The following is a 26,971-nucleotide window of genomic DNA, read 5'->3' on the forward strand; positions in this document are numbered from 1 at the left end:
GAAAAAAAAACTCCAAAAACATGCAGCATCTACCTGGATTGAGGCCAAAACCAAACCTTTTGACTTCAGAACAAATGAGCAAATGCAGTAAACCGTATCACCCACTGAGACGTCCAGCAAGCCAATCAGACGGTCAGTCTTGTATTTCTTCCTTGTTCATTTCCACTAAGGCAAAGGTGCCTTTGAGCCTGAATGTATTAGGCAGGATGATCACCTTTCTCTGCCAAACCTTCAGGCTTTGTTGAGAAGATGAAGACAGTTTACAGAATGGAGATAAAGGCCGGAGCTAAATGCTTTGACTGAATGTTATCTTTGTTGCTCCATTTCCACGTATCATCTGATGTTTACCAAATGAAAAATGACACCATAAAACTGTGATTACTTAAAAATAAGCCACACCAAACTTTGCCTGGAAAACAGATCATTCTCATCATTTGACTTGTGAGCTGAGCGCTTGTGTATGTTCTAGGAATAATAACGCCACGCGTAGCACAGCTAACCTAACAGATCAGATTAGTATCTGTGAAATCACAGCTGATTAGGATTTGCGTGTGTGTGTGCGTGTGTGTGTCTTAATGCACTCTGGAACATCTAAATTAATTCCCTATGCTTTATCCTCTAAAAACATAAGTGACCTACTTTAGACATTATTACTATTTTCCACAGTTGCAGTTTTAATCCCTTTGGATAAATGTGTGAGAGACAGAGGGGTAAAAAAGAGAAGGTGTGTGTGTGTGTGTGTGTTTTGCAGAGAGTGAGGGAGGAACTTTTATTTTTTCCCCAGTGATGAGCAAAGCAGTTAAAATCTCCTGGCATCTGGAAAGTTGTGATGGCATTATGAGGACTAATGATCTGAGGATTCCAGCTGTGTGTGCTCACAAGTGTGTGTTTGTGCATGGACGGGAACGTGTTACCATAAAAGTAATTGTCTGGCTTGTGGGACTGATGAGTCAAAGACTGCTCACTATTGTGCTGTTGTCCAGAACTCCTAATTAAACTCTATTCTTTCTTTTTCTTTCCCCATTTCCCTCTCCATCACTCTGTTTCCAGAAGCTGAGGGAGGTCATCATGAGTCAATGAGGCAGGCTGACTTGCTTCTGGATCCCGCAGTGACTTCCAACCTCTCGGCCACCCCTGGGATTGGAGACAAAGCTGGGGCTAACAACAAGGATACAATGGATGGGCCTCACACTGGTCCTGATGCTGGGTCTGAAGCTTGGCCTGAGGCAAAAGTGTTTGCTGAAGCCAGAACAGCAGTTTGGACAGAAACAGAAGCAGGAGTGCGTGCTGAAGCAGGTGGCAAAGTCTTTACCGAGACTGGGATTATGACAGGAACTGGTGCTTGGGCTGAAGTCGGAGCAGAATGGAGGCCCGTAGACACAGAAGGGGAAGACCTGCCGAGCATGCCTGGGGACACAGCTCCCTGGCTGGGGCAGCGGAGGCTACAGACAGATGGAGAGGAAAGAAGAGAGCAGGCAGCTTTCTCATCTGTCCTAACCATGCTGGCAGAGACAGCAGAGCTGCAGGCTCCAGTGGTTGGAAAACCTTTAGGGCTGCTGTCTAAAGCTGCTTGGACCAAAAGCTCCTCTTCATCATCGGCCAAAGCCACCTCCTCCTCTACGACAAAAGCATCCTCTTTGCCTTCTTCCTCCACATCCTCCTCCTCTCCAGCTAGTACACTACAAGACAGTCACACAGCAGGATCACAGAATATATCTGTGCTTGTTGTCAACACTAACTACTCCAACAGCAACAGTAGCCCCACCATTGGTATGTAATATTTCTGCCATTTGAATATGTTTCACATTTTTACAATCATTACGTGTTAGCAACCATAACTAGACACTGCTGACTAAAAAATAGTTTTTTCCTAAAAAGGAAAAACAAGAGAAACACTGCAAGGAGTTGATGAAATTGTGTGCTCATCAGCATGAGTATTTTTCACTAATTATCTTGGTAAGTAGTGGTTAGACTTCATGTACAACAGGGAGCAATGCAATTTTGAGGAAATATAACTGAGATGAAGTGTACTGTCTTCATCTTCGCTTTAGTCATTTCTCCTACAAATATAATACATACAGTTAAAAAATAACTTTAGTTTAAATATAAAAAAAATGTTTTTTTTCAGTAAGCATTGATTTGCATACACATCAAGATATAAGCTAAAATACATTTAGTTTTTTTTTTTTCATTAAACTAATCGGTTCTAAGATTTTTGAATTAGCATTAAGCAGCTAACTAGTTATAGCTAATTAGCCTGCTAGCTTAGCTTTCATCTAAGATCCACTGCTGTTAACAAGAAATCTGGGCCTGTTTTTGCTCCAAACACTGGTTCATGGGTTACATGCAATGCAACAGTGTCCTGTATACAAAGTATAATTCATCTGCAGTGGTTCATGCTACATAATGAAAAATGCTAGTTTGGGTGGATGTTTCATACTATAGCCTGACCCTCAGGACTCTGGTATCACTTAAGTGTAGTTAAAAGAATGAAATGAAACAACCCATGCAGTCTATATAGTCTGCTTAGAGAGGCAGGAAGCATGCTATTTATACTAGCACAACAAAGCTGTTTGACCCTCTGACTCCGGCCAAACTTTAAACTAGCATAAAATAGGATCACACTGTTACCCACCCACCAACATTTAGCTACTGGAGCTAAATGTGTGTGGAGCTGTGTGTGTGACTTGCAAATTGTCTCAGCAGTTTCTCACCTTTCTGAATAGCAAGACTCCTCTGAGGATTATGTGCCACTGAACGATCATGCACAACAATGTAGTATTGTATTTGGCATCCCGTGAAAAGTAATCATAAAGAGACTGCTTTAATGTGATCACCTGATTGCAGGGACTGTGGAATTTAATTGCTCCCCCTAATTGAATAATGGCATGCATTAACTCTGCTTACGTCATTGCACAGAGGCCTATTGTGGCAATAATAAGTGAATAGCAAACAGTCAGCTAATTTTGCTCAGCTTTTGTTTTTTTTAAGCCTACAGCACACTTTCACACAGCGAAATCGGCTTTGATGTCATCTTTTATGAATCGTCATTCTTAACTACTTTCATCAAATTGTAATTTTCAGCATTGCTGTCATCACAGCCACTTAGGCGCATCATCTTCATCATCCCATCATCGCCCTCACTATTTTGTCAGCAACTTTATCATCATCAGCATCCTTCATGTCCTGTCCCATTTCATCACCTTCGTATCTCCCCTGCTTCCTGTCATGCCATCATCATCTATAGCGCTGACATCAGCAAGGTAAATCCTTCACATATATTTTAGCTTCTGATCAACGAGTGAGCAGAAAGCTAATATCCTGTTGCTCAGAGTTTTGTGTCACATAACAAGCACAATATTTGAAGTCGTCAGGTGTTGATAAGAATGAATCCGCAGCTTGGTCTGAAAAGGTTCATTGATCGCCTGGCTCTTGTTTACTTTAGCTTCCTCTACACTCATCAATATGCGTCTCGCATCAGTATGTAGATGGATTAAACAAACCCCTTTCATTAAAATGCCTCTCTGGTTCACATTTTATAATTGGATTTCTATTTCCCATTCAAAATTGAAACTATCATGCAGTCCATCTAAGTGCTTTCAATTGGACAAAAACCTCCTCATCTTCTTCATTCATGACAAAAGTGAAAACTGAGTCTTGCTGGGTTGCTATTATCAGGCAACTGGTTCCTTTGCATCACTTTATTTAGGTTTAAATACCCCTATGGCAGTGCTTTAATGAGGATTTAAGAGACATTGCTCTAAACTTGGTTGCTCAGGGGTCTTTGCATGTATACATATAGGTGTAGTATGAGTAGGTTAAAACTGTGTTTACACTTTTTAAGAGTCAAATATAACAGATTCAGGTCAAAGACAAGTGTAGCTGCATTAGTGTTTGCTATCAGCCTGTAGTCTCTTATGTTGTATATTGCATACGCTGTATGTAGGTCAGCAGATGATATAAAATACCAAAAATAGCACCAATACTTTCAAGTGTCTTATCTTTCTGCAGTTCATGTTTGACCTAATATAAGATGTATGGTTCATTCAGGACCACTATAATCAACAGATGAGCGATACTTCTGTATGCAGCACACTGGCATTGTTTATGGACCTCTCCATCCTTTGCTGTGCACACATGGGAAAACTGTAGTGGGGGTGGGAAAAAGCAAGACCCCCAAACAGAACAAAGCAGGCATCACTGACGTCAGACGCAGCATTCATTTAAGTTAGAAATACCGTGAAAGGAAGTGCTGAAGTGGTGGGTCACAAAGTGGCTTGCAGATCTGTAGCAATTGTTGCAGCTTGAATTGTGTACCCTGTTTGAGATGAACTAGCTGAACTAATGCTGTGCTCCATTTAAATCCGAAAAAAGGCTGAGTAGTTTTTATATTCAGAGTCTCTGGAAATCCTTTATTATGACTGATTTTCATGTTTTCTGCCCTACAGAGGACTCAGTGAGCAGCCTGCCGGCCTGGGATCTCCCTACAGTTCCCGAATCACTCCTGTCCACAGTGGGTGACCATGATGTCACACTTCCTGCCAATGTCACCAGCCCTTTCTCCACCCACCAGTGGAACACCACCGCACCTGTGCGCACCAGAAACGCCTCACGGCGTCCGACCACCACAACAACCACCACCACCATAAAGATGCCTCTGTCTCCCACTACCAGCTCAACTTTACCATTCCCCACAACTGCAAGAGCACAAACACCACCAGAATCCAGCACGGCTACACACATCACAAGCCAGGACACTGTGACCAATGACAGTCTTCAGCTGACAACAGTAACTACAACAACACCCTTAACGACCACTCTTACTGTGACCACCGATGATGTGACGAATCAGGCAGCAACCACTGGGAACGATGCAACGTTATCGCCAAATACCAGTGCTGCAACCACTACGCAGCAAACAACAAGCATCAGACTTACCACAACAACTCAACCTGCAACCACTACAACAACCACACCTGCCCCGACTACTGCTTCTACTACTACTCTTCCCCCGACTACTACCACCAGCACCACCACCACCACCACAACTACTACCACTACCACCCCTGAGCCCACTACTACTACCACCATGGCTACCACGACTACTACAGCTCCCACTACTACTACTTCTACCACAACAACAACAAAGGCGCCTGCTACCACTGTGTTCATCCAGACTACTCCATCTCCTCCTCCATCTAGTACCAGTGCAGAGGAAAGTCCTCTGCCATGCAACATTACTGAAAAGTTTTGGGTTAGAACAGGTAAGAAACCAAAACATCACCGGTAAGCGATAATGAGATAATGATGAATTTCTTAACATTTATAGAAACTGTGTGAAAGATGAGGAAGAATAAGTAAAGCTAGTAAGATGAATGGCTAGGACATCAGAGAGCTCTCATAAAAATAATCTAGGTACTGCATGTCCTTTAAATTACATAAAGTACACTCAGTGTTAAGTACAGGCAGACTTTACCAATCTTCCAGGAAAAAAACGATTACAAAGTAATAATGAATGCACATGAAATGCCGCATTTGAGAGTCAGGCAGAAAGTGCCTATTATGTGGCCAACATGTCAGTAGAGGTGCACAAATTAATTAAAACTTGGATAAAAGTAAGTACAGCCTTTCCCCATTAACAAATATAAAAAGCCACACATCACACATTAGTGAGCCTTTGATTGCACATAGCAGCGATGCTGTGGTTTTTTAAAGCTTTTAATAGTACTTGAGCTTGTTCATGATATATAAGTAAGTATACTTTAAGTTTACAGCAGAAGCAGTGCTGATAGATTTATTAAAGCATAAAAATTATGTAAATGTGCACATATGAAGACATAGTGCACGGTGATTGAGAACTAATTACATTTTTTCATCTTCACAGTGTTATCTATTGAGCTGCGCAGGAACCGCTTAGACATCATACTGAAACATCACCTCTCCAAAGGTCTGAGTCATGCCTTGCAGAGAGCCCTGAATGACTCCACTGTTTATGCACAGGTCAGTGTTTCTTCATCATCGTCTTCTTCTTTTTCTATAAGCTCCGCTCACTGGTTTTTCATGTATGACATGTCTGAGGGTAGCAACACGGTGGGGAGGTATGTGGAAGGAGTGAGAAATTGGTTCAAGGTGGGGTGGGATTACATCAGGGATCTGTTCCGAGCCCCCTCTTGTCTGCAGTGGTAATGGACAGGTTGATAGAGGAGGACAGAGAGCTCTATAATGTTTGCAGATGACATTATGATCTGCAGTGAAAGTAGGAATCAGGTGGCAGAGGAAGAGGAGTGAAAGTCATTAGAAGCAAGACAGAATACATATGTGTGAATGAGAGGAAGATGGATGTTACAATGAATATATGAAGTGAAGAAGAGAGTGGAGGCAGGGCGGAGTCGATGAAGATGAGTGTCAGCAGAAGAGTGAAGGAGAAGCTTGACAAGATGCTGGTGATACATGCTATGATGTATGCTACGGAGACTGTGGCATGAACGAAAAGACAGGAGTTCAAACTGGAGATGAGATCGTTTGGAGGTGTGCAGAGGAGAGAAAGTGGATATTCTGGGCAAAGGATGTTGAAAGGGTGTCCGGCCTGACACGAGAAGAGAAAGAGCACAGACAAAATTAATGGATGTAGTGAAGGATAAGGTGAGATGGAGGGGGACGATCTGCCGTGGTGTTTCCTAAAGGGACTCTGAAAAGAACCAACTGTGTGCTTTCAGCCCCCTCCTAAAAGCTCAAACTCCCTTGAAGTTTAGTTCAGCTTCATTCAAGGTGACCGAAGAGGCTGCACTTTTTTTTTCTTTTTGCCATTACTGTAACCACAGACATCTGTTTGTGTAATAAGGGTCTAAAAGAAAAGGTCAATAATGGCAAGGCATTTGTTAAATTATTACTGGTAAAGATCAAAAACATAATAAAAATCATAAAAACAATGATGTTGGGTTACTTCCTGTAATCCCTGGTTCTCTGATAGCAAAGTAAAGGGTTTCACTGTGGGAATCGTCGTGGTGTGGCCAACTACGGAAGCTCCAATGACATCATGTCTCTCTATGACGAACCTGTGCTCAGAGCTCCGCCCCCTCATACTAACACAGCTGACCAGCCCATAACTACCAAACACTGTACATAAAAGATGGACATATCTAGCGTAAGATCACCCATTGTTTTCTGGACATTTTGAAGCATCAAACATCTTTTTTTTGGAGCCAGTAGTGATCAGAGGGTGCTAAGCTAGCAGCTAACACTAGTATGCTCAACTAATAATTTGTATTTCGAGCAATTCACAATAATTAATTGTTGCTAATTAGATCAGAAAGATCAGACCACAGCAGCAATGGATAAGTGGCTAGAAGACGTATGTCAGAAGCAAATAAAATGGCTATTAAGGCTAATACAAGTTTTTTGCATACACCTTATTAATCTTCTAGTGCATTTAATACTGCAGAAGAAATTTTGTAGATCTATAAATTATATTTAAAAGGACCACGCCGCAATGCTGCAGTCAAATCTTTTTGTTGTGTTTCTGTTTTGCCATGATTTTTGCTCTTCATGTGTGCTCAGATATTCTATATGTGAGTGTGTCATCAGTTTACAATACTTTTCATCACATGCTCCTCCTCATTCACTTCATAAGGACTCACATGAAGGGTGCTAGAGAGGTGACTAATGCAGACTGTGGTTGAGTCTGAATTGTTATGACCTGCTGAATAGCGAGGCAGTTTACTCAGAGGTTATTACGCACCCTTGTACTGTCTCTCTCTCTCACATGCGCTACAATGTAAAACAAATTAAGAATGAGCTATTACGTTTTTTTCATTCACATAATTTTCCCATTCTGCTGTTTTTTTTCTGTATCATGTCTCTGTTCTGACTTTTGTTTCCTTTGCATATTTCTCAGTGTTTACATTTCTCATATTGCTCCCTTTCTCCGTCTCCCTCCAATCTGATTGTTCCCTGGGTTTAAGTCGATTGATTTTCTGCCAACCTGTCTGTCTCACTTGTCTGTTTGTACGCCTGTTGGGCCTGCCCGGCTCTGTCTGTCCACCTGCCTCCCTTCATCTTGCTGTCTGTCTGTCTTCATCTTTTTTTTTTTTCTTTCTATTTTTATCCAGTTGTTTGTGAGCTCACGCTGGAGTGACTCAGTATCTCAAAGCTGCAGTCCACTTTCATCTAACCCTCCTGCAACACATACACACAACCTCAATCTCCTGAGTTTTCATCCTATCCATCAGATAACGTAAGCTATTATTTGGCAGTCAGGATCAGTCCTTTGACAATAGCAACAACAAGAGGAAGGAAACAGATCTTTAAAAGCAGTGATACGCAGGCGAAATATTGCTTCAGCGTGGGCAGGGATTGTCAAACAGCATGAAATTAACTTGCAGGTTACATTTAATATGTTGTGTCATTGAACCATGTCTTTTAACATAATTGCTTTTTCAGCTACTGTACTGGAATCTCCATAAATGAGTCATTAATAGTTTGTGTGCTTCTTTAGTAAATAGGTGGACAAAACAAAGAATACAAGCTAACAAGCTGACAGTTACAGAGTGCTTATGGTTAGAAGATTGCGTCACAGGATCGAGTTGACTTTCACTTGTTTTCCTTGTAGCCAGGAAACCAGCCGTAACACGGGAGGACATGAGGACAACCAGTCTGTTCCTGCAACCGCACATAATATCTGCAAGAAATACTTTGACTTTCCCACTCTTCTTCATTTTAGCCCTTAAAATGAGAGCTTCAAAAGCTCTTTTTTGTTTTCTAATGATATGCAAAACCCAAAGGTAGGGTGCTGGAATAAAGGAATGTGTCGCTGAGTATAATTAAAAACTAAAGAAGAAACTGGGGCTAAAGCTTTGACGAGAACTTAAAACAGAAAAGGGCTTAAACAAAGATGGCAGGTAGCTATAGTTTGAAAAACTGTGTGAACTTTCTTTCGTTTCTGTTTGCATGGAAAGTAGAGGGGATAAGAGTAGGAGAGAAGGTTAATGAGATACAGTTTCACTAAGAAGGATGTGTTATTTTCGAGAAATGGACTAGCCGGGGAAGCCAGGGAGGAGAGGAGAGGAAAAAGAAGGATGAAGAAAGAGGAAGACGCCATAGTAACACAAGCTACAGCAGCTCAGTGTGGTTGAAGGTAGAGGAAAGTGGGAGGTGTATAGTTCCAGAAATACAAGCCTTGACTCACCGCCGATTGTTGTCTGTGTGTGTTTTTCCGGGACACGGTTAGTCAGATTCATGACTGGTGAGGGCTCAAGCTATAAAATTCCCTTGAGTCAGATTTGACTTAAAAAAAAAATGCCAGGATTATAAGTATTCATAGTCTGATACATTTATATTTGAAGCCCATCGCTTGAGAACAACATGTATCAGACAAAGATGCTTGGTGTACAGTGTAGTTTTCTAAGCTTGTGTCACCTGGTAGAGTTGATTTCTGCTCTGATATGGTTTCTGCAGTTCTTTGCAGTGTGTATGCTTTAAAATGAGCACACAAATCCACTAGGTAAACAATGCTTTAAAGACAGTCTGCCTTGAAATACAGATATAAATGTAGTTTTAAAAAACAAACTCCAACCTGTATTGTTCTCCTCTGCATCTCTGTCACAGGTGGAACACGATGACTGCAGCCCCCACAACGTGACGCTGGGATACTACGTGACCAACGGGAAAACTGTCTACATTTCCGCCATGGTTGTCAGAGCCCTGAATGTTTACGGTTTTGACAAGCTGCTGTCGGACATCAGGCAGCACACGCCATTGGTTAAGGCTGTTCTGGTTCCCGTGGCAACCTGGGTGCCTGCTCCAAATATTCACCTGCAGCTGAAAACAGGTGATGAAAGCAAACAAAAAAATGAGATATGATGGAGCAGTTTTACTCAAGCGGCTCTCACAGCACCAGCTTGATTAGGATGGTGATGGAGGTGGAGTATGAGAGGAAGCAGAAGTTAAAGATGTATAGAGAAAGGGGGGGAGAGAGAACGCAGGGAGGAGGACACAGAGGAAGAGTAGAGCTGAGTCAAAATTAGAAACTTTTGATTACATGTCTGCTCTCCTTTACTCTTCTCTGATACCCTAAATCCCATACAAACTTCCACGACTGCAGAGCAAAGGCAAATTGCTCCATTCATTTAGACAGCCTGGTAAGCCTCTTAAAAAAAACACATTTCAGCATGCCCACCCAGACACACATCGAAACCTCATGGGAGCAAAAGTAGGACAATGAATGCAATTATTGAATTGTTAGTTAAAATATACATGCACAGATTAGATTTCCTTAAAAAATAAGTATTGTACTTTTTAAATCTGTAGAATTTGGTACTTTTGTATTGGTATCACTAATTATATTATTAATTTCGGTTCAGTTGTATTTATATAGCAGCACTGCATAACAGCAGGCACCTTTAGCCACTTTATGTTGTAAAGTTAAGACCCTCCACAGTCAGATGATTTCGTATTAGCAAGTATATGGCAAAAGTGGTGAAGAAGAACTCTCAGTGCATCGTGGAAAGTATCCCAGCAACCCGAGGATAATTAAGGAACTGTACAGGGTCACTGAATCCAGCCTAACTGTAAGCTTTGTAGCCTCATTTTAAAAGCAGAAGGAGTGTCTGTCTCCCGAATCCAAACTGGGAGCTGGTTCCACTGGAAACCCTAAGAATCACAAGTAAGAGAGCAAAGTGCTCTATTGGGATGACGTGATATTATGAGGTCTTTAAGAAAAGATGGGGCCCGATCATCAAGAAGCATTTTAAATTCAGCTCCGGTTTTATGGAACTAATGAAGAGAAGCTAATAAGAGAGAGATTTATTTCTCCCAAGAAAAGAAGGAAAGACAATTTACTGTCTATAATTAATCCTTTTCTTAAACTTGCATTCATGAAAAAGAAACATATTAATAACGGGGAGGATAAGAATAATGATCACCTCTGAAATTCTCTTCATTTCGCTGAAGTAATATTGTTTCACGGGCTGAAAGTGGTAGTTGTTAATGGGCAGAGAAGGCATTTTTCCATGTAAAATAGTGGTTTAATCCATCCCCCCTGCCGTAGAAACTAAAAAATACCAATCATGTTATTGCAGTTTTTTCCTAACCTTTGTGTACAGTGATACATATCTCTGTACATTTTATACAAATCTCTGTGCATTTTTATCTGTGCATACATTTTTTGGTATGTATGCCACATCTTTTTGTTCCTTTCTAATTAATAAAATTATTTGCAAAAATGTGCAAAAATCCTTGGAAACAAGCTCCCACTGAATGTCCGTAGAATGCCTTTTAGTTATGGTTTTGCTTTAAAAATGTTTTTAGTGTTAATTACAACTTTGACTGCTGTTTATCTAATGTACACTTTTGCATTAGCAACTAATTAGATGTAAAACATTTTCTCAGCAGTCTCATCAGACACACAGTTTCAATTAAAGCTACTTGTTCTGTATTTCATGACTGTAAATGGGCAAACTGGCCCGCTTTGTAAGAATTATTCATTTAAGATATGATTTCTTTTATATGCAAAGATGAGTGTCTTTATGAAAACCATTATGACTATTCAGTGTATTTAGTGTGTGTTCATGAACCCTACATAGTGGCTTTAAGCGACTGAGAACATCTATTTTTTGGCTTTCACGTTTTCTGTAAAAACAACTCTCTGCCAATTCCCACACTTTAGCACTTGTAGTGTGATATTTGCTGTGTTTGTTGTATCAACTCCTGGATGTGAAGTAGGCACTTGAAGCAGAAATTAAAACCCATTTCTGTGTTGTACAGCTTTAATCCATAAATGTATAGTATATGCCAATTTAGCAGCCACAGATCCATTTACATAAGATTACCAACTGGGTCAGCAGTGTTTGCGCCTGCACAGTGTTGCAGGCTAAGACACCAGTGAATGATGTAGTGTTTTTTTTTTCTTTTTTTGAGAGATGTAGCCCGCACTCATAAGCATCACAGCATTTGAATTTAGGTCAGAATATTTTTCCACCTCTCCTATCCCAGTCGCTACAGAGCTTTTTTTTTTTTTAAAAACAGCAAAGAAAGACAAGAGTGCAAGGCGAGGACAGAGGGCGACAACATTAATAACATCTGCTGTAATCTGATAGACTCAATATTGCTTACCCTGTGCCTCCTCGGTGCAGGACTGTGTGACGCTAACATAGAAATACTATTTTCAGTTGTTCTAATTCTAGATAGTGACGATAATCCTCTTTCTGTGTCTCACTGCTTAGGTTTATTGATCACACCGACATTTATATAGGGCACTAATGCCTAAACCACAGCCCCAGATACAGATTCTAGATGCAGCGTGATGAAGTGGATTGCTGAAGAGTTTTTAAATAATTTCTCTTTCCATGATTCTTGTGGTGCAGCAATTCAATTTGTAGCTACAACATTGCCATGACAACAGATTAAACTCTAAATGGAAAGTCTGTTATCTGAAGAGCCAGATTTTGGAGCTGGTACCTGAATACGTAGGTTTCTGCTAAAGAAATCACCAGAGTATGGCATTAGAGGCACTGGACACAAGGTTGCCACCCATAAATCAGTTATAATAAATATGAATGTGTCTGACTTTCAAACTAAAGAGTTTTTGTTCAATAATTGGTTTATTTTATCCTTTTAATGACCAGAGCAAAATGAAATACACTTGATTGATAGAGGAGTAAAAAAGCTATCTGCACTGGAAGAGGCTCCCAGGCTCCCGGGCCATTTCTCTGTCTCATCCTGCTGAGCTAACTGCCCATAAAGTGAAACATTTTAAAGCATCTTACCACCGGTTCATGGAAAAAAAAAAAAAAAAAAAAAAAAAGGGAACATTGTCAAACTTTGTAGGTTTTTAAAACTGCAGTCTATAAATAATGTTGTTGTTTTTTATGGTTTGTTTTCCAGTGTTGAGGTTTGTTGGCCCGACAGACAACATCTACTCCTGCAGTTTTGTTCAGATGTTGGAGCAGAGGCTGGAGAACGCCTTTGATGAAGCTCAGGACAAAGTGCTGGAGACCTACAACACACTCACTGTTGAGGTGCTGTGTGGGGCGTTTTTTATTAGAAAAAACAGACGGACAAATAAGCAGTATTTGCATGCTGCATGCTGAGAAGGTTTACATGAATAATAAAGTCAAATTCTCGTCACTTACCAGAAAACAAGCTTTCTTGATTGTATCCACTCTATAACTAGTCAGAATACCTTATTTCAGGCGTGTGTTTCTTGTGTTTTCTGTGGTAATTGCCTGGTATAAAAGGTCAGACAGTTTTGCAGCAATTTATAAAAATAAAGAAGAAAATAGCTGTTTTGTTAAACAACTGGAGACACAATCAAAGCTCATTTGTGTGCAATGCTGTTTTATTTTTATTTTTTGAAGCTCTTCTTTCCTCTTTCTTATTTCCTGTCTCTTTCTCTCCATCTGTCAATGTACCCTCATGAATGCAGGATATACTGCACATGCACACACCATTATAATCAGAAATAGGTCTCAGCATGAAGAGACAGATATATAGGCTCCATTCATAATTTATCCTCTGAAATATTAACACTCATGGAGGAATGTGATGGGAATCCCTCGTACCTTGTATTGCCATCCACTCGTTTACGGTGACTCATTCACATAAGGTTCACAGCACCACCTAGGTCTTATTATATTGTGCTCACTCAAAGTGTAATACTGTGTCTGAAGCTCTGGTATGCATTCTTTATGTGGATTTTTGACATTTGGCATGATACGCTTAGATATTTCAGCAGGAATATTTGAATTATACATGCAGCCGTAGCTGGCTGTTTGTGTGCCCGCTATAAAGTATTGAAGTCATTCTAATATGACAAATATTAGAATGACTATGGGGCACATAGTGTACCATATTTGACAGGCGGATTCAAATAAAAATAATAAAATGTATTTTGTGCTTGTGTGTTTATCCTCAGATCCAGAGTGTCTCCCAGGAGCCTGACTCCCCCTCAGTCACTCTGGTGTATGTGGTGAAAAATCAGGATTCAATACTTAACGGGACAATTTCCAGCAGTCTTCTCAACCAGCTCACTGCTGAGCTGGTGGGGTACTTTCTGTTCTACCCACCGCTGGTCATCGCTGAGCGTAAGTGCATCCATAATACACTCAATACACCTTTATCCATTTAGTTATGTTTTGCACTTACAGCTAAAGTGCTGTACATACATACTGACACACAGTAATCGATTATTCATTGTAAGATAGCCATACAGATGCTTTTGGTTTTATTTTTCCCCATTTATGTTTATTGAAAGTTTTAGGTTTATGGCACCCAGAACAAATAGTAATGAAATTTAATTAGTGCATCTGTCCTGTTGATTAGCAGAAACAGATTTTGTGAGCATTAAAGCATGCTTTACATCGCTTCCAGTGTGGTTTGCTGCAGGTAGGAATCCCATTTTTGAGCAACCGCATTAACAGTTTATGGTACCCATAGACTGTATATAAAAGATGGTTGTAGCCACTGTAATGATCACCACAGGTGAAGTTAAACTTTGTGGCTGATCTGCACTACAAAAAAGCCATACATGTATTAAGATAATCCTTTAAAAATGCTCCAAAAGTCAGAGCCCGTTCTCACTCCCGAGGCGTAATGCAGTGACGACCTGTCAAGTCCAGAGGCCTTCCTGAGGAATGTGAAAGGTGACCTTCAGCGTTCTTTATGCTACGCGCCGGGTTATGGATGAAATCCAGTAGAATGACGCTCCCGCGGTAATACACGTTCCAGCCATGTATTCCAGCCCTAACCCTTACCTTATCCCTAACCTTACCCAGCACTTTAATGACGTTAGATAGTGTTTTTCAAAGCGATTTAAGTAAAACAAATGTACATGTGTAGATTCATTCCAAACAGTTCTCATGTTTCCTCATTTTTCTGATCTCGTGATATATGGACGTGTTGGGTGCCCGGAAGCGTAATATACAGACTATTTGTCACCTAGCGTAAAATGTTACGCTTTGGGAGTGAGAATGTGTTGGAAGCCACCAACAGCACAAATGATGTCGAGAGGTCTTTTAGAATCACTCCAGTTAGTGAAGGTGATGCTGATTGGCGCCATCGACCAATGAAATCAGTTACGCCACTCAAAGTTGTTATGAAGGGTTAAACTCTCTATTGTAGCATATCAGGCTAGAAACATGATGTTAATGGTGTTAGTTTTGCATTTAACAAGCAAATTGACTCACTTTTGGAGCCAGCCTCAAGTGGCCATTGGAGGAATTGCGGTTTTTAGTATTTCATTATTAATCACTGAGATTGTCACTTTGTGCAGCACACAAAGACTTCAACAGTCTAATTCAGAATAAATGATGTATAACCAGTAAATTAGAGTTCAGTTAGGGTGCTCAGTACTCATTCACTAGATCTACCTTCAAGCCATCTTAGAGTCGCGGCTGGATGATTATGATGCATTTCTAATCTTTTATAAAGGGCTGCAAGGGGAAATTAAAATGAGAAATTCATCATCGGGTGAGGCATGTTGCTCTGACAATTTAGAAAATATTAAGAAATATTACATTCACGCTTTGCAATGTTTAGTTAAATGTCGCAGCAACACTTTAGCTGTATATGTCAATGCACTGTACCAGAGCTTATTATAACACTATCAAAATCAACCTCATCCACAGCTGCCATTGTCGGAGACTTAGGAGTGACATTTCAGAGTTTGGCCCGATTTGGCAAGATTGCTTTTGACATTATACTGACTTGACGTTATATTACCCTAATGGGTGTGGTTTTTGTTGTTGTTGTTTTTTTGTTTGTTTTTTTGGTCATTCTGACAAATCAGAAGGAGCCTCCTCTGCGTTGTCAGGGATAGTTTATAGCTGAAAAGGTGACTTTGTAGTTTTTTGTTTTGCTGGTATCTTCATCACCTACTGAGAAGAACTTCAAATAAATAAATACGTTACATTTTTTATTTACCCTGCTCTGTTCCACTTTAATCAATATATCACCCCGAGGTAAATTTGAGGTAGGTTTGAACATGTTGTATATCTGCCTCAAAGATCCGAAACCAAGAAAATATCAGGGAATGTTTTCATTTATTTATTTTTTATGACTTGCTAGAGTGTTACACTCATGCTGGCAAGGCTGGAATGAAAACACAACAAGAACAGAGATGGTTCCCACATCCATGTGTATTTTTTGTCAGGTTTTAAGCAGCAGGAAGGGAACATGGGTGCAGAACATGACTTAGACAAAGGTTGGAGGCAGAGTGGAGGACTGCCCGTGTCGGATATCAGTATTGACTCAAGACGATCGAACACATGCAGAGCAGAAAGAGGCGTCAGAAGATGATGCTCCTGTTTGTTTTCTTCCCATAAAGCAGTTGTGAGTTTCTTCACGCTAATTCCTTTAGTCTTTACATAACCATTGTTCTTTTACTTAATCTGTGCTGCTTTGTGCTGCTGGCCTGAAACTGACATGGCATATGTAGGGTACCTTCATGAACACTGACTACTGAGAACCAGTGAGTTCACTGCAGGGCGTTGCATGTTTCGTGACATAACAAATGTCTGACCTGCTTCCCTACGGGGGAATTAAGGATTGGGTAACACTGATAAGAGGCATTTTCTAAAATATCATGAGTGATGCAGTTATTCCATTCTCATTATCAGAACATCCGATTCTGCTGTTTAATCAAACCTGCTGGGGTTTCATTTTTCCTTTAGCATCTGGTGTTGTGACGCGTGTCCTGCAGCAAAAATGAGACGAGTGAATGAAAGCATGGATAGGAGCAGTAGAAATGTAACTAACTACTTTAATGCAGTAGAGTTTTAATGTTATTTATTTATTCCATAACTATTCCTATGTCATGCTATATTTTATGCTTTCTTTTACTTATTATTTTGCAGTTAAATTAACTAAAAACTCTCATTATTTGTTATGGTTTTTATGGTTGCTATAATGTGACATTAGCAGCATTCTGCATAAACAGTAAGATTATTTTAGGTACTCCTACAAAATGCAAGGTGCTACTCATTTTTTCCCCCACACACTTCAAAGAGCTCTCACCTAAGGCTTTCCTTGCAATATTTATATTTTTTCTAATTCAAGAAGAGTGATGGTCTTTTATCACATATATGTTAACAGAAAGAGGTCAAACTGTTTAGTTAGAGAGAAGAATAAAACAGAAACACCCAAAACAATGTTTGCATAGGACTCTGTGAAAGTGCATCCACGCATTAAGAGGGTAAGTAGCAGACAGGTTCTGCTAATGAAATGCGCTTGATTAACTGATCATGAGCAAATGTGCCCACCTCTATAAAAGTGCAGGTTTTGGCAGCTTGCTCATCTGGAGCATTCAGGTCTGTTTTAATGCCAAGGAGGAAAAACATCAGTAATAATCTGGGAAGGCTTATAAAGTAATTTCAAAACAATTTGAAGTTGAGTGAGAAAGATTATTCACAAGTGGGAAACATTTAGGGCTGTTGTCAATCTTCGTTTGATGATTTGGGCTTGTTTTGCAGCCACACAACCTGGGAATCTTGCAGTTATTGAGCTGATGATGAACTCCTCTGTATACCAAAGTGTTCAGTGTGAAGCCATCTGGCTGACAGCTAAAGCTAAGGAAAAAATGGGTCATTCAGCAGAACAAAAATCTCAGGAACAGCAGCAGATATACAACAGAGTGTGTGAAAAAGAAAAGAATCAAGGTGCTGCAGTGGCCCAGCCAAAGCCCAGACTTCAGCCTGAATGAAAGGCTGGCCCTAAGAGAGGCATGCATAAACTAATGCCTGCAGGACTTAATGAAGTGAAGCAACATTGGAAGGAGTGGGCCAAAAGAAATGTGATGGACTGATAAAGTCATATAGGAAATAATTATTTCAGCTTGTCATTATTATTAATACAGCCCATGACGGAGGGTAAGGTAATTCCCCTGTAAATAAATTGAATTTAAATGTATTTTATTTGTATTTATGTATTTATATATTTAGCTACAAATACCTGAAGACTACAGGAAGGTGCTAACAAGTTAAAGAAATGATTAAGTTACCTGACTATATCAAGCATTACCTTGACAAAGGCCACTTTAGGGTACTATAGAGTAATTTGTGTTCTTTACTCAAATGAATAACCTGCAGTCACCTCTGTCACTTCAAGTGTTTCATTCAGTTAAAAAAACCCCCCAAAAAACAGTGCAACTCCTGAAGATCTTTACGGTAAACATTAATTATTGCAGTAGCTGACGCAGACTCTACAAACATATGTAAATGACCATAGACCCCAAAGATGAGCCACAGGAGCTCTGTTTGTATTCCGGTCTTGTCTCTACTGCCATCTGTGAGATTTTGAAAGGGCAAACAGCTGTACAGCTCCGATCATCTCAATCGTGCCATCGGCAGTCTGTTGACCATGTCTCCCGAATGAGCTAATTTTAGCCCGGTGAGATTAGATTAGTATCTATTTGTGCATGCTCTCAACACCCAAAGGGCTCAAACATCACACTTCACCTAGTCACATGCAAACCCACTTGGCATCACCACGGAAACAGTGTCTGTTCTCTTAAAAGCAGCACGCTTTTCTAGGGAAACAGTGAGCGAATGGTTTTGTATATAATAATCTAAAAACATAATTAAATGAACAAATGGGTGGAAATGATCATATGCAGGTCACTGTATTGGTCAGAAAAATTAACTATAGTTATACTGAGATTCATATGAACAGTCTGTTTGCATACAGAGGAGCATATAGTCATTTAAGTGTTTGCATTTTTGAGGATTAAAGGGCAACCTTATAGTATAATTATATTTTTTAATCTTTCACCGGGTGTATTTAATTATTCTTCACAGTACAGGCTAAAGTATGCTGCGTGCCTGTAAAGCAGTGAAGGCATGTGTAATGTGAATTTAATTAGCTGCCATAGGGAATGACTGTGCGTGTTTGAGCCTGTCTCCTTATAGAGTGTCTGCATTTGCTTTGGTGTGTATCCTTACCTTCAGGTCAGTGAGATGTCTAAATTATTCTCATTATAATGTTGTCTAAACTGAGATTAATTTGGAAAAAAAAACAAAAAAACCAACACCTTTCTGTGCTAACTATAGGTTAGCGTGACTGAATTTTGGCAGCGTACATCTGAGGGAGCTTTGATCTCACGTGGTTATTATATCGTGCTGCTTTAGCTGTCAGTCAAACAAATGATGCAATTCTTTGTGAATCCTTGTTTTCCCTCAAACAAACTTGCTGTTCAGAATATAAAGCACTTCATCCCCTGGATTCAATCGGAGCAGGTGTGGCTTGAGCGATTGATAGAAATAAAACAGAGAAACAAAAGATTTTAGGTTTCATATTAAGAATTTTATGTCTGTGTTCATAAGGTAAACAGATGAAACTGAGGCTAAAAAAGTATACACATGTCCATGTATTACCATGAATGCAGAAACTAGTTCAATTAAAACAATCCAATAGACGCCAATCTGCTCACTATCCTCTGTGTCTAAACCCTTACTGTGGTTGCTGATAACAACACAGCGCCCTCAATTCCTCAGTTACTTTCACCACTCACTCGTAGCATCTGGCTTCAGAGAAGCAAAATGATTACTGTCATAAAGCTCTTTGTCACATTTTAAAGTGACAGTGTTAATGTGAGGATGGCTGCATCTGTCTTTTATATATAGCCTATGGAAAATGCTCACTCGATAATATGTCAATCTACAGGTGAAAATAGTCCACAGGCAATAATATTACACTTGTTGAGAAATGGCATTTTTCTAGATAGTAGAAGTAGCTTTTTGCTTTTATTTTTTCATCTGATTCCTCTTCAAGTTTCTTCCTCTTTTTTTCCAGCTGTTGTGTTGATGAAATCAGAGCGCTGGAGTCATCTGCACATTGAGCAGGTTCTCAAAGTGAATGAGTCTAAACTTTCACACTTCGGTGCGGATTGTCTTATGTGTTTACGCGAACTTGTTTAACTCGAGAGGACAGCGCAGTGAATATGAACTCGTTCAGATACAGAGACGTCAGGCAGACAGGACGCGGGCTGATAACAGCTACTGCATCATGTAATGCCACTGACTCAGGCTAAACACTCAATGCTCGGCAAGCAGCCAGCTCAGAGGAGTTAGGTGGAGACAGATGGTGAAACAGGCAGATGGGAAATAAGGAGGGAGAGCTTGACGGATGAACAGGACACAGAAAGAGGTCGACAGGCTGAGGGAGTGATGATGTGTGTGTATAAAAGCAGAAGGAGACGGCCGGGTGGACAGAAAGGAGCCGGCGTTTTAGGAAATGAATACACTGACAGGTAAACAAGCAGAGAGTGAGATGCTAACAGAAGCACGCGAGCGGGAAGGAAGACTGAAGGCTAGTGTAGACGTGAGAGGTAAAGGAAATCAAAGCAGATAATGAAACCTGACTGGCACGCACACTGCTGTGTAATAATTATAGTACATCAGCAGAGGAGATGTGTAGCTCAATTATTTATTAATTATGATTTAATTGTTACCCGGGAAAATAAACTTGGAAGTAATAATAATAATAATAATAATAATGGATTGCATTTATATAGCGCTTTTCGGGGCCCTCAAAGCGCTTTACAATTCCACTATTCATTCACTCTCACATTCACACACTGGTGGAGGCAGCTACAGTTGTAGCTACAGCTGCCCTGGGGCAGACTGACAGAAGCGAGGCTGCCATATCGCGCCATCGGCCCCTCTGGTCATCACCAATAGATTTAATAATCTATTAAAATACATAGGATTGGGCACCGGATCGTGGAAACTACCTGCTTCCCCGCTATGTTTAATAAAGTAGCCAAGACAGACCTCACGAGAAGCGGGCCACATATGCAGTACGCCTTATAAGTAACTTTTAAAAGATCATAATATATCTCGTTCAAACTATATATGGCTATATGACATTTATACATATATATTTATATCATCTTTCTCATTATGTCTTTCTCCTCCACTGCTCTCTATCCTTGCTCATTTCAAACCTCTTCTGAAGGGCTCTAACACACGAAAATGTCCATAAATTTATTATCAGTATTGTCACAATCATTTAGCGTCAACAGATTAGCCATGTGACCCTCCGGTCTCCTGCCAGGTGACAAGAGCTTGCAAAACAACAATAACAGCTGGTTATATGCTAACATTGTAGCAGCTGATGTTAGGCTCTGGTGTCCTAAAAATCAGAGTTTCTCTCTGATAAATAGGTTGATTACATTCTCACATCGTATTCGCTGAGCCCACAATCTTAGAGCTAAGATTCAGTAAGGCTGGCTAACTAATAATGGCAAAAAACAGTTCGGGATATCCTCAAAAACTCATCTTAGTATTGCTTTCATCAGACAGCAGTGAGCTTCACTGACTCATTAATTCATATTAGACTCTTTTCAAAAGGTTTTACAGCCTCCTCCAGAGTAAATAGACGTTTACTGCTGAGGTAAACAGCAGGCTGACAGCCTACACTCTCTACCGATGAATGGTGTCCAGGGTTTTTGAGGTGACTCAGGGGTGAAAAAGTAAAAATACTGCAAATTGAATCTCTCTTGGAAGACTAAAACATGTTTTTACTACAGTGGCTATCATTGCTAGGGTTATGCATTTGAATTGGGAGGGCTAAGAAAAAACAATTCAGTTGACTGCAGTATACAATCTACTGACATCCAGGGGTGAACGTTTTCAAACGTTACCTTTAACAAATAATTTTTTCTCTATTTCTGTTCCACATGGGTTCAACAGCCTGAGTTTAAAAACAAAAAACTGCAACTCACGCCATAAAAGTGTACACCAGAAATAGATAAATAAATTAAAATACGATCTTAGGAAACTGTCAGTGTTATTATTTATAGAAAGGAGCTCCATCCAAAATCAGAAGTTCTGGTCTGCATGTGTGTATCTTTAGAAAATATTAAAAATATCCCAAAGTAAATTTTAGATGGTAAAAAGACTCAAATGAGACTTTCTCATATTTCTATGAATTTTGTTATTGTTTTTACTTCAGATTAGGTGCCAAACTGCATTTCATTGTTTGTGTTAGATACTTTATCAAAGACAATAAATTGAATCTAATCTAATCTAATCTAACCCCCTATTTCTGTCTCACTCTGTCTCCAGCTCTTGAGTACCATAATCTCAACACATCTGCAGCAACCAAGAACTACTGGGTCATAACGGGTAAATTGCGCGCACACACACACACACACACACACACACACACACACACACACACACACACACACACACACACACACACACACACACACACGGACTGAGGTGCTTCTTGGTGATCAGTGGTAATCAAGAGCTGCATCGATTGGACAAAACAGCAGTTAGTTAAATGCCTGCCGCATGCTGTTGTGCAATTCAGCACAATGGTATTGGATCTTTACATTTTCCTTTCCTCTCCTCTTGAGCCCCCCCCTCCCCATTCCCACCTCCCTTTGCACCCCCCCCCTCGCCCGCTTAAGCTCTCCGTGTCAGAGTGCCTTTAGCTGCTCTGTTCCCGGGAAAACCTATTGATGTATAATTCACAGCTTCCTGACCGGGGCAGAGGGAGAGATCACTTCACATCACATCATGGCCGGGTGTGAATGATTCTGAAGTGTGTGTGTGTCTGTGTGTCTGTCCACGGATTCTTCTCACTTATGGCCTCTAGTAAGAGACGCACACTCAAGATCAAGATTGATGCAAGCACCTTCATCTGTTTGTGCGTGTGTGTTTGTTTATATGTTTGTGTGTGTGTGATACAGACAGACTGTTTGATCTGTGTGCCGCTGTAGCCCTGATAGAAGTTTCAAGATGATCAGCTATTAAATTGAAGGGACAATCACCCAGTCCTCTCTGATAGCCCACTCATCTCCTGTCTGCTTGTTTCTCTTATCTATTTTCCTTCTTTTTTCTCAAGTATTAATACTGTCTTCAGCTAATTTCTCTTTACACTCTCACTCTCTCTCTTTATCACCTCCTCACACCTATTTTCTCTTTTCCTCCCTTTGCTCTTGTCCTGTTTGTATTTTCCTTCCTGTCCTCCATCTCTTCACTTGTCTCCGGTTTCTCTTCTCTTTGACTGCCTGAACCCCCCCCCCCCCTTCAAAATCCCTCCTCTGTCCTCTCTTGTCTCGACTCACAGTGATCCAGGATGTAGACAGCTCCTCCCTGGAGGTCAACTACCAAAGCTTTGCCAGTCTTATGGAGCAACGGCTAGCTGAGCTCTTCCTGGTGGCTGGCAGGCAGGGCCCTCGGACGGCGAGATCCCGGCGGGCCACCACTGTGGGGGGCTACACTGTACAGGTAGGTGGAAATGGGATTTGTGGATCTCAGTGTGTGGCTGTGATGATGGCGTCTTCTGCTTCCTCCATACGGGAAGAAAAACACTTTGCACCTCTATAAGTTTCATCACCTTTTGTATTTAGAAACTGGTACACAGTGTTCACCTACTCAGGTTTATTTTTTTAGAGATTCAGGTTTAGCTTTAATCTTTTATTAAGATAGCTCTAGGTATTGGGACTTCACATTCAGTCTGTAGACATCTACCTTTTTCCAGAAAATGTGGGACAGAGTCTCAGAAGCTCACAGTAGAATCTGGTTTCTAAACTCCTTTCTGTGCTTCAAAAACAAATTAATATGTATATTTACTGGAAAAATATAACAATAATTATAGTCATGGTTGTCTTTGATATGCCTTCACTCTGCTTATACAATCTGTAATTTACTGTAATTCACATTACACATGTCTTTGCTGTACTAACGATGCTCAAAGTGGTGATATAGGGGACCTACTATGATAATTTCAAGCAACATAATTTTGTTCTTATATTACACTTTGGTAGCTTTGCACAACTCACAGTTCATAATAATCAAAAATCTTGGTTCCTCTGTTCATCCTGAGTTTTAAGTTTCTGTTTCCCCTCCCTCTAAGCCATGCAAAATTTCAATGTAATAAATAACATTCACATTTGCCCTGGAAGAACTATCAATGAACATAGTGTCAGTATCATTCCCTGAACCCCCTTCTGGCAGGGCTTTGGGAAATGGCAAACTTACTATTTGTGAAAGTCTGCGTGTCCCTGGACAGCTCCAGATTTAGCACCCTGGACAGCGCTACTGACAGTAGTCAGCGGGGACAGGTTTCAAAACTGTTGTTGCGTTCAAGAATGCTGATATTCTGAGCGCATAAGCTGCAGGGGAGCATGAAGTACGCTGCCAGAAAACTGACATGGAAAGGGCAAACTTTATGAAAACTGAGACACACTACAATGTCAAAAGCAGTACCCAAATATTTAAATAAAGTCTTAAATTTGTCATAAATAGGTCTCAAGTGCCAGTAAGTTAATTTTCATTGTGTTTTTCTAATAAAACCCTGTGTGTGTGTGTGCGCATGACATTTTGTGTATTTGTCACCTCCTGGCTCCAGTGCTCCATATTGTGCAAATTAAGACAATGTTTGACTCTTCCTGGGCCTTATGCCTTACACACCCGTAAGGTTTTATGGTTGCCATGGATGACCGGTTTTATGCCTGCAAAGTGGAGGAGGGAGAGGCTGGCAGAGAGAGACAGAAAGGGTGGTGCGGGGTGTAGCCAGTGGAGAAATCATCCAGCCATTTAATAACACACATCCCTTCTTCTTATGACAAAATCAAATTACCGGACTTTATTAAACCGTGTAATGTTTGTCAAATTAAAAATGGTGTTTGATGTATGATGAAAGGAAATTGAGATTTCAAGTGACTCAGTTATCCTCAAGTGTCTTCCCCAAGTGTAGTTATCTTCCACCAAATGCTCGACTTGATTAAAGCAACTGAGCTGATTCAGAGTTTTGATTGGGCCACCAGCAAGAATTTTTAATCCTTTGCTCGGTAGAGAGAAAGAGAGTTTGGATTTTGTGTTAAATCTTGCCATATAATATGTTTTATGAGTATGAACTGCGGTAAAAGATTTTTTTCTCATATTACTCAAGGTTTTATGACATCCCCATTCTCTTGCAGATGGTGAGCATGCGTAGACTTCCCGGTCCCAAGAACCCAGCAGAGATGACCTACTATGCCCAGCTGAATGGAGCACCCATCTCTGGAACCACAGCTGCTAAGACACTGAGCAGTCTGGACTCCCAGACCATGGCTCTGACCCTGGGATACTTTGTACAAGTCCAGGCTGAACGTAAGCTTCTCATTATACTCCTCCAGTATTCAGTTACATTGTCATATATCATGAATATCAGGGACCAGGCAAGTCACACAAAAGAGGGCTTTATTTATCCCAGTGTCACTATGCATAAAAGCTATTTTAATGTAACAAAATGTAAGTGTCAGTTTTTTGGCTATGACCATGTTGATTGTTGTAGCCAGAAAGCTAGCTAGGGTGCAAGCTAGGCCGAGCAGGCTTTACAGTCAAAAACTACCAAAACTGGTAAGTTATAAATTCACCCAGCATAGACTAGTTATGACATATTGGCTATAAAGATCAAAGCTGTTGTTTGGATCAGGCTGTAAACATGCATTGCTGTAAATACGGGCATTTTTGTGGAGACTCATTTTTGAAGCCAGGCTCAAGTGGCCACTTCAGAAACTGCAGTTTTTAGGACTTTGGCTTAGTTTTTCATGCCTGCAGTATAACACTAACATTAGCTTTAAGTTGTGTGTATCTTTGTGATAAAAAACAAAACAAAATGTAGAAGGACTTTATTTGTAAATTTGTGAACTAGAGTTGATACAATTGCTTTTCTTGTTACCTCTCCTCTTACAGTTGCTAACTACTAAGTATGCTCGCAAAATATATGCTAAATTAGTAGTATAGTATTGTTATCAACTTAAACCATAGTGGGGTGCAATTTGGGAAATAACAAGCGGGCTATTTTTTTTCCTTAATACTAACTGTATATTTATAGCATAATTATGAGCTTCCAACAAACAGGTTCAGAACCTAAATATATAACCAGTGTTTACAAGAATATTTATATAATAAAAGGTGTCTGTGAAGGTTCTCAGTCATCCAGGTCATCGTAGTCAAAGGAGCTTGCAAAGAAAAGTGTCTGGACTTCTTTAAGTTGCTTGAAGACGTTTCACCTCTCATCCGAGAAGCTTCTTCAGTTCTAAGGTCAAATGAGTTTCCTCCCCAGACGCCTTAACGCCCACTCACATCCTGGGCCATCTGACTCAGGAATTCGCATGATAAGGTGGGGCCAGGTTTCACAACGAGCTCACCCGAAACCCTGGCTGATTGGGACCCACACCCAGTTTCACACCTTGGCTCAGGCGATTAGAGGATCATCAGGGGGTCCTTTTGTCCCTCTGTGGGGGGGAAACTCCCACTAGGTTTAAATCTGGGACTCCCCACCATTTGACCTTAGAACTGAAGAAGCTTCTCGGATGAGAGGTGAAACGTCTTCAAGCAACTTAAAGAAGTCCAGACGCTTTTCTTTGCAAGCTCCTTTGACTATAATAAAAGGTATTTTTTAAAAGAATTAAATACACAATGTAATAATTGTATTTAGTAAGTTTTGACAAGAAAGATAATGTAAGGAGTTTCAAAACAGGTTTGCTGGTTGTTTGTTCCATTTTTTGGTTTTGTCACAGCTTATTGAGGTGGAAATGCAGTTTTTGGGACAAACACAAGCTTCACAGCCTGTTAAAAAGCAGCTGTTAAAATATTTCGGGGTGTTCATCAGGCTGAAAATCTAGTTTTACAAGCAGTGATTTTAGCTCTCTGTAGTTACCTGCTTAGGAATTGCAGCTGCTATAGTAAATTTTGATCTGTTGTTTTAAATCCTTGATGTAAAGGTCCTAAATGAATGCATAATTTGTCAAAGTTGAAATGTGTAATCCAAGTACACATTGATCAACTATTGATGTTTTTGCACAGTAGACGGATTAATGACGGCTGCATTTCACTTTGGAGCGGCTCTACTGTCATGCATGCTGGTTCACTGTCACGGCTTACGGGATCACTTTATGGCAGAGAGTGAAAGATGACTCCATTAAGTTATTAATGTTTCATTAAGTGCTTTTCCTGCTGTGACAAGTCAAAATGTCTGG

At 40.3% G+C, this 26,971-nt stretch overlaps 1 protein-coding gene across 6 annotated transcripts in view; it reads left to right on the plus strand.

Moving 5' to 3' along the window:
• The window catches only part of kiaa1549la (KIAA1549-like a), a 120,718-nt gene that overhangs the window by 42,895 nt on the left and 50,852 nt on the right, over positions 1-26,971 (plus strand). For 5 of the 6 annotated variants that reach the window (XM_040035869.1, XM_040035887.1, XM_040035897.1 and 2 more), the window contains 9 exons: positions 1,051-1,770; positions 4,449-5,264; positions 5,885-6,000; positions 9,604-9,826; positions 12,880-13,013; positions 13,910-14,078; positions 22,056-22,115; positions 23,071-23,231; positions 24,926-25,097. In XM_040035869.1, the coding sequence (XP_039891803.1) occupies positions 1,051-1,770; positions 4,449-5,264; positions 5,885-6,000; positions 9,604-9,826; positions 12,880-13,013; positions 13,910-14,078; positions 22,056-22,115; positions 23,071-23,231; positions 24,926-25,097 (2,571 nt within the window). The remainder of the gene's footprint in view (positions 1-1,050; positions 1,771-4,448; positions 5,265-5,884; positions 6,001-9,603; positions 9,827-12,879; positions 13,014-13,909; positions 14,079-22,055; positions 22,116-23,070; positions 23,232-24,925; positions 25,098-26,971) is intronic. The other variant, XM_040035878.1, reaches the window with a different exon arrangement.

Source organism: Simochromis diagramma, unplaced genomic scaffold (assembly GCF_900408965.1).
Source record: "Simochromis diagramma unplaced genomic scaffold, fSimDia1.1 OVJJ01000333.1, whole genome shotgun sequence".
In the NCBI taxonomy this organism is placed as follows: domain Eukaryota; kingdom Metazoa; phylum Chordata; class Actinopteri; order Cichliformes; family Cichlidae; genus Simochromis; species Simochromis diagramma.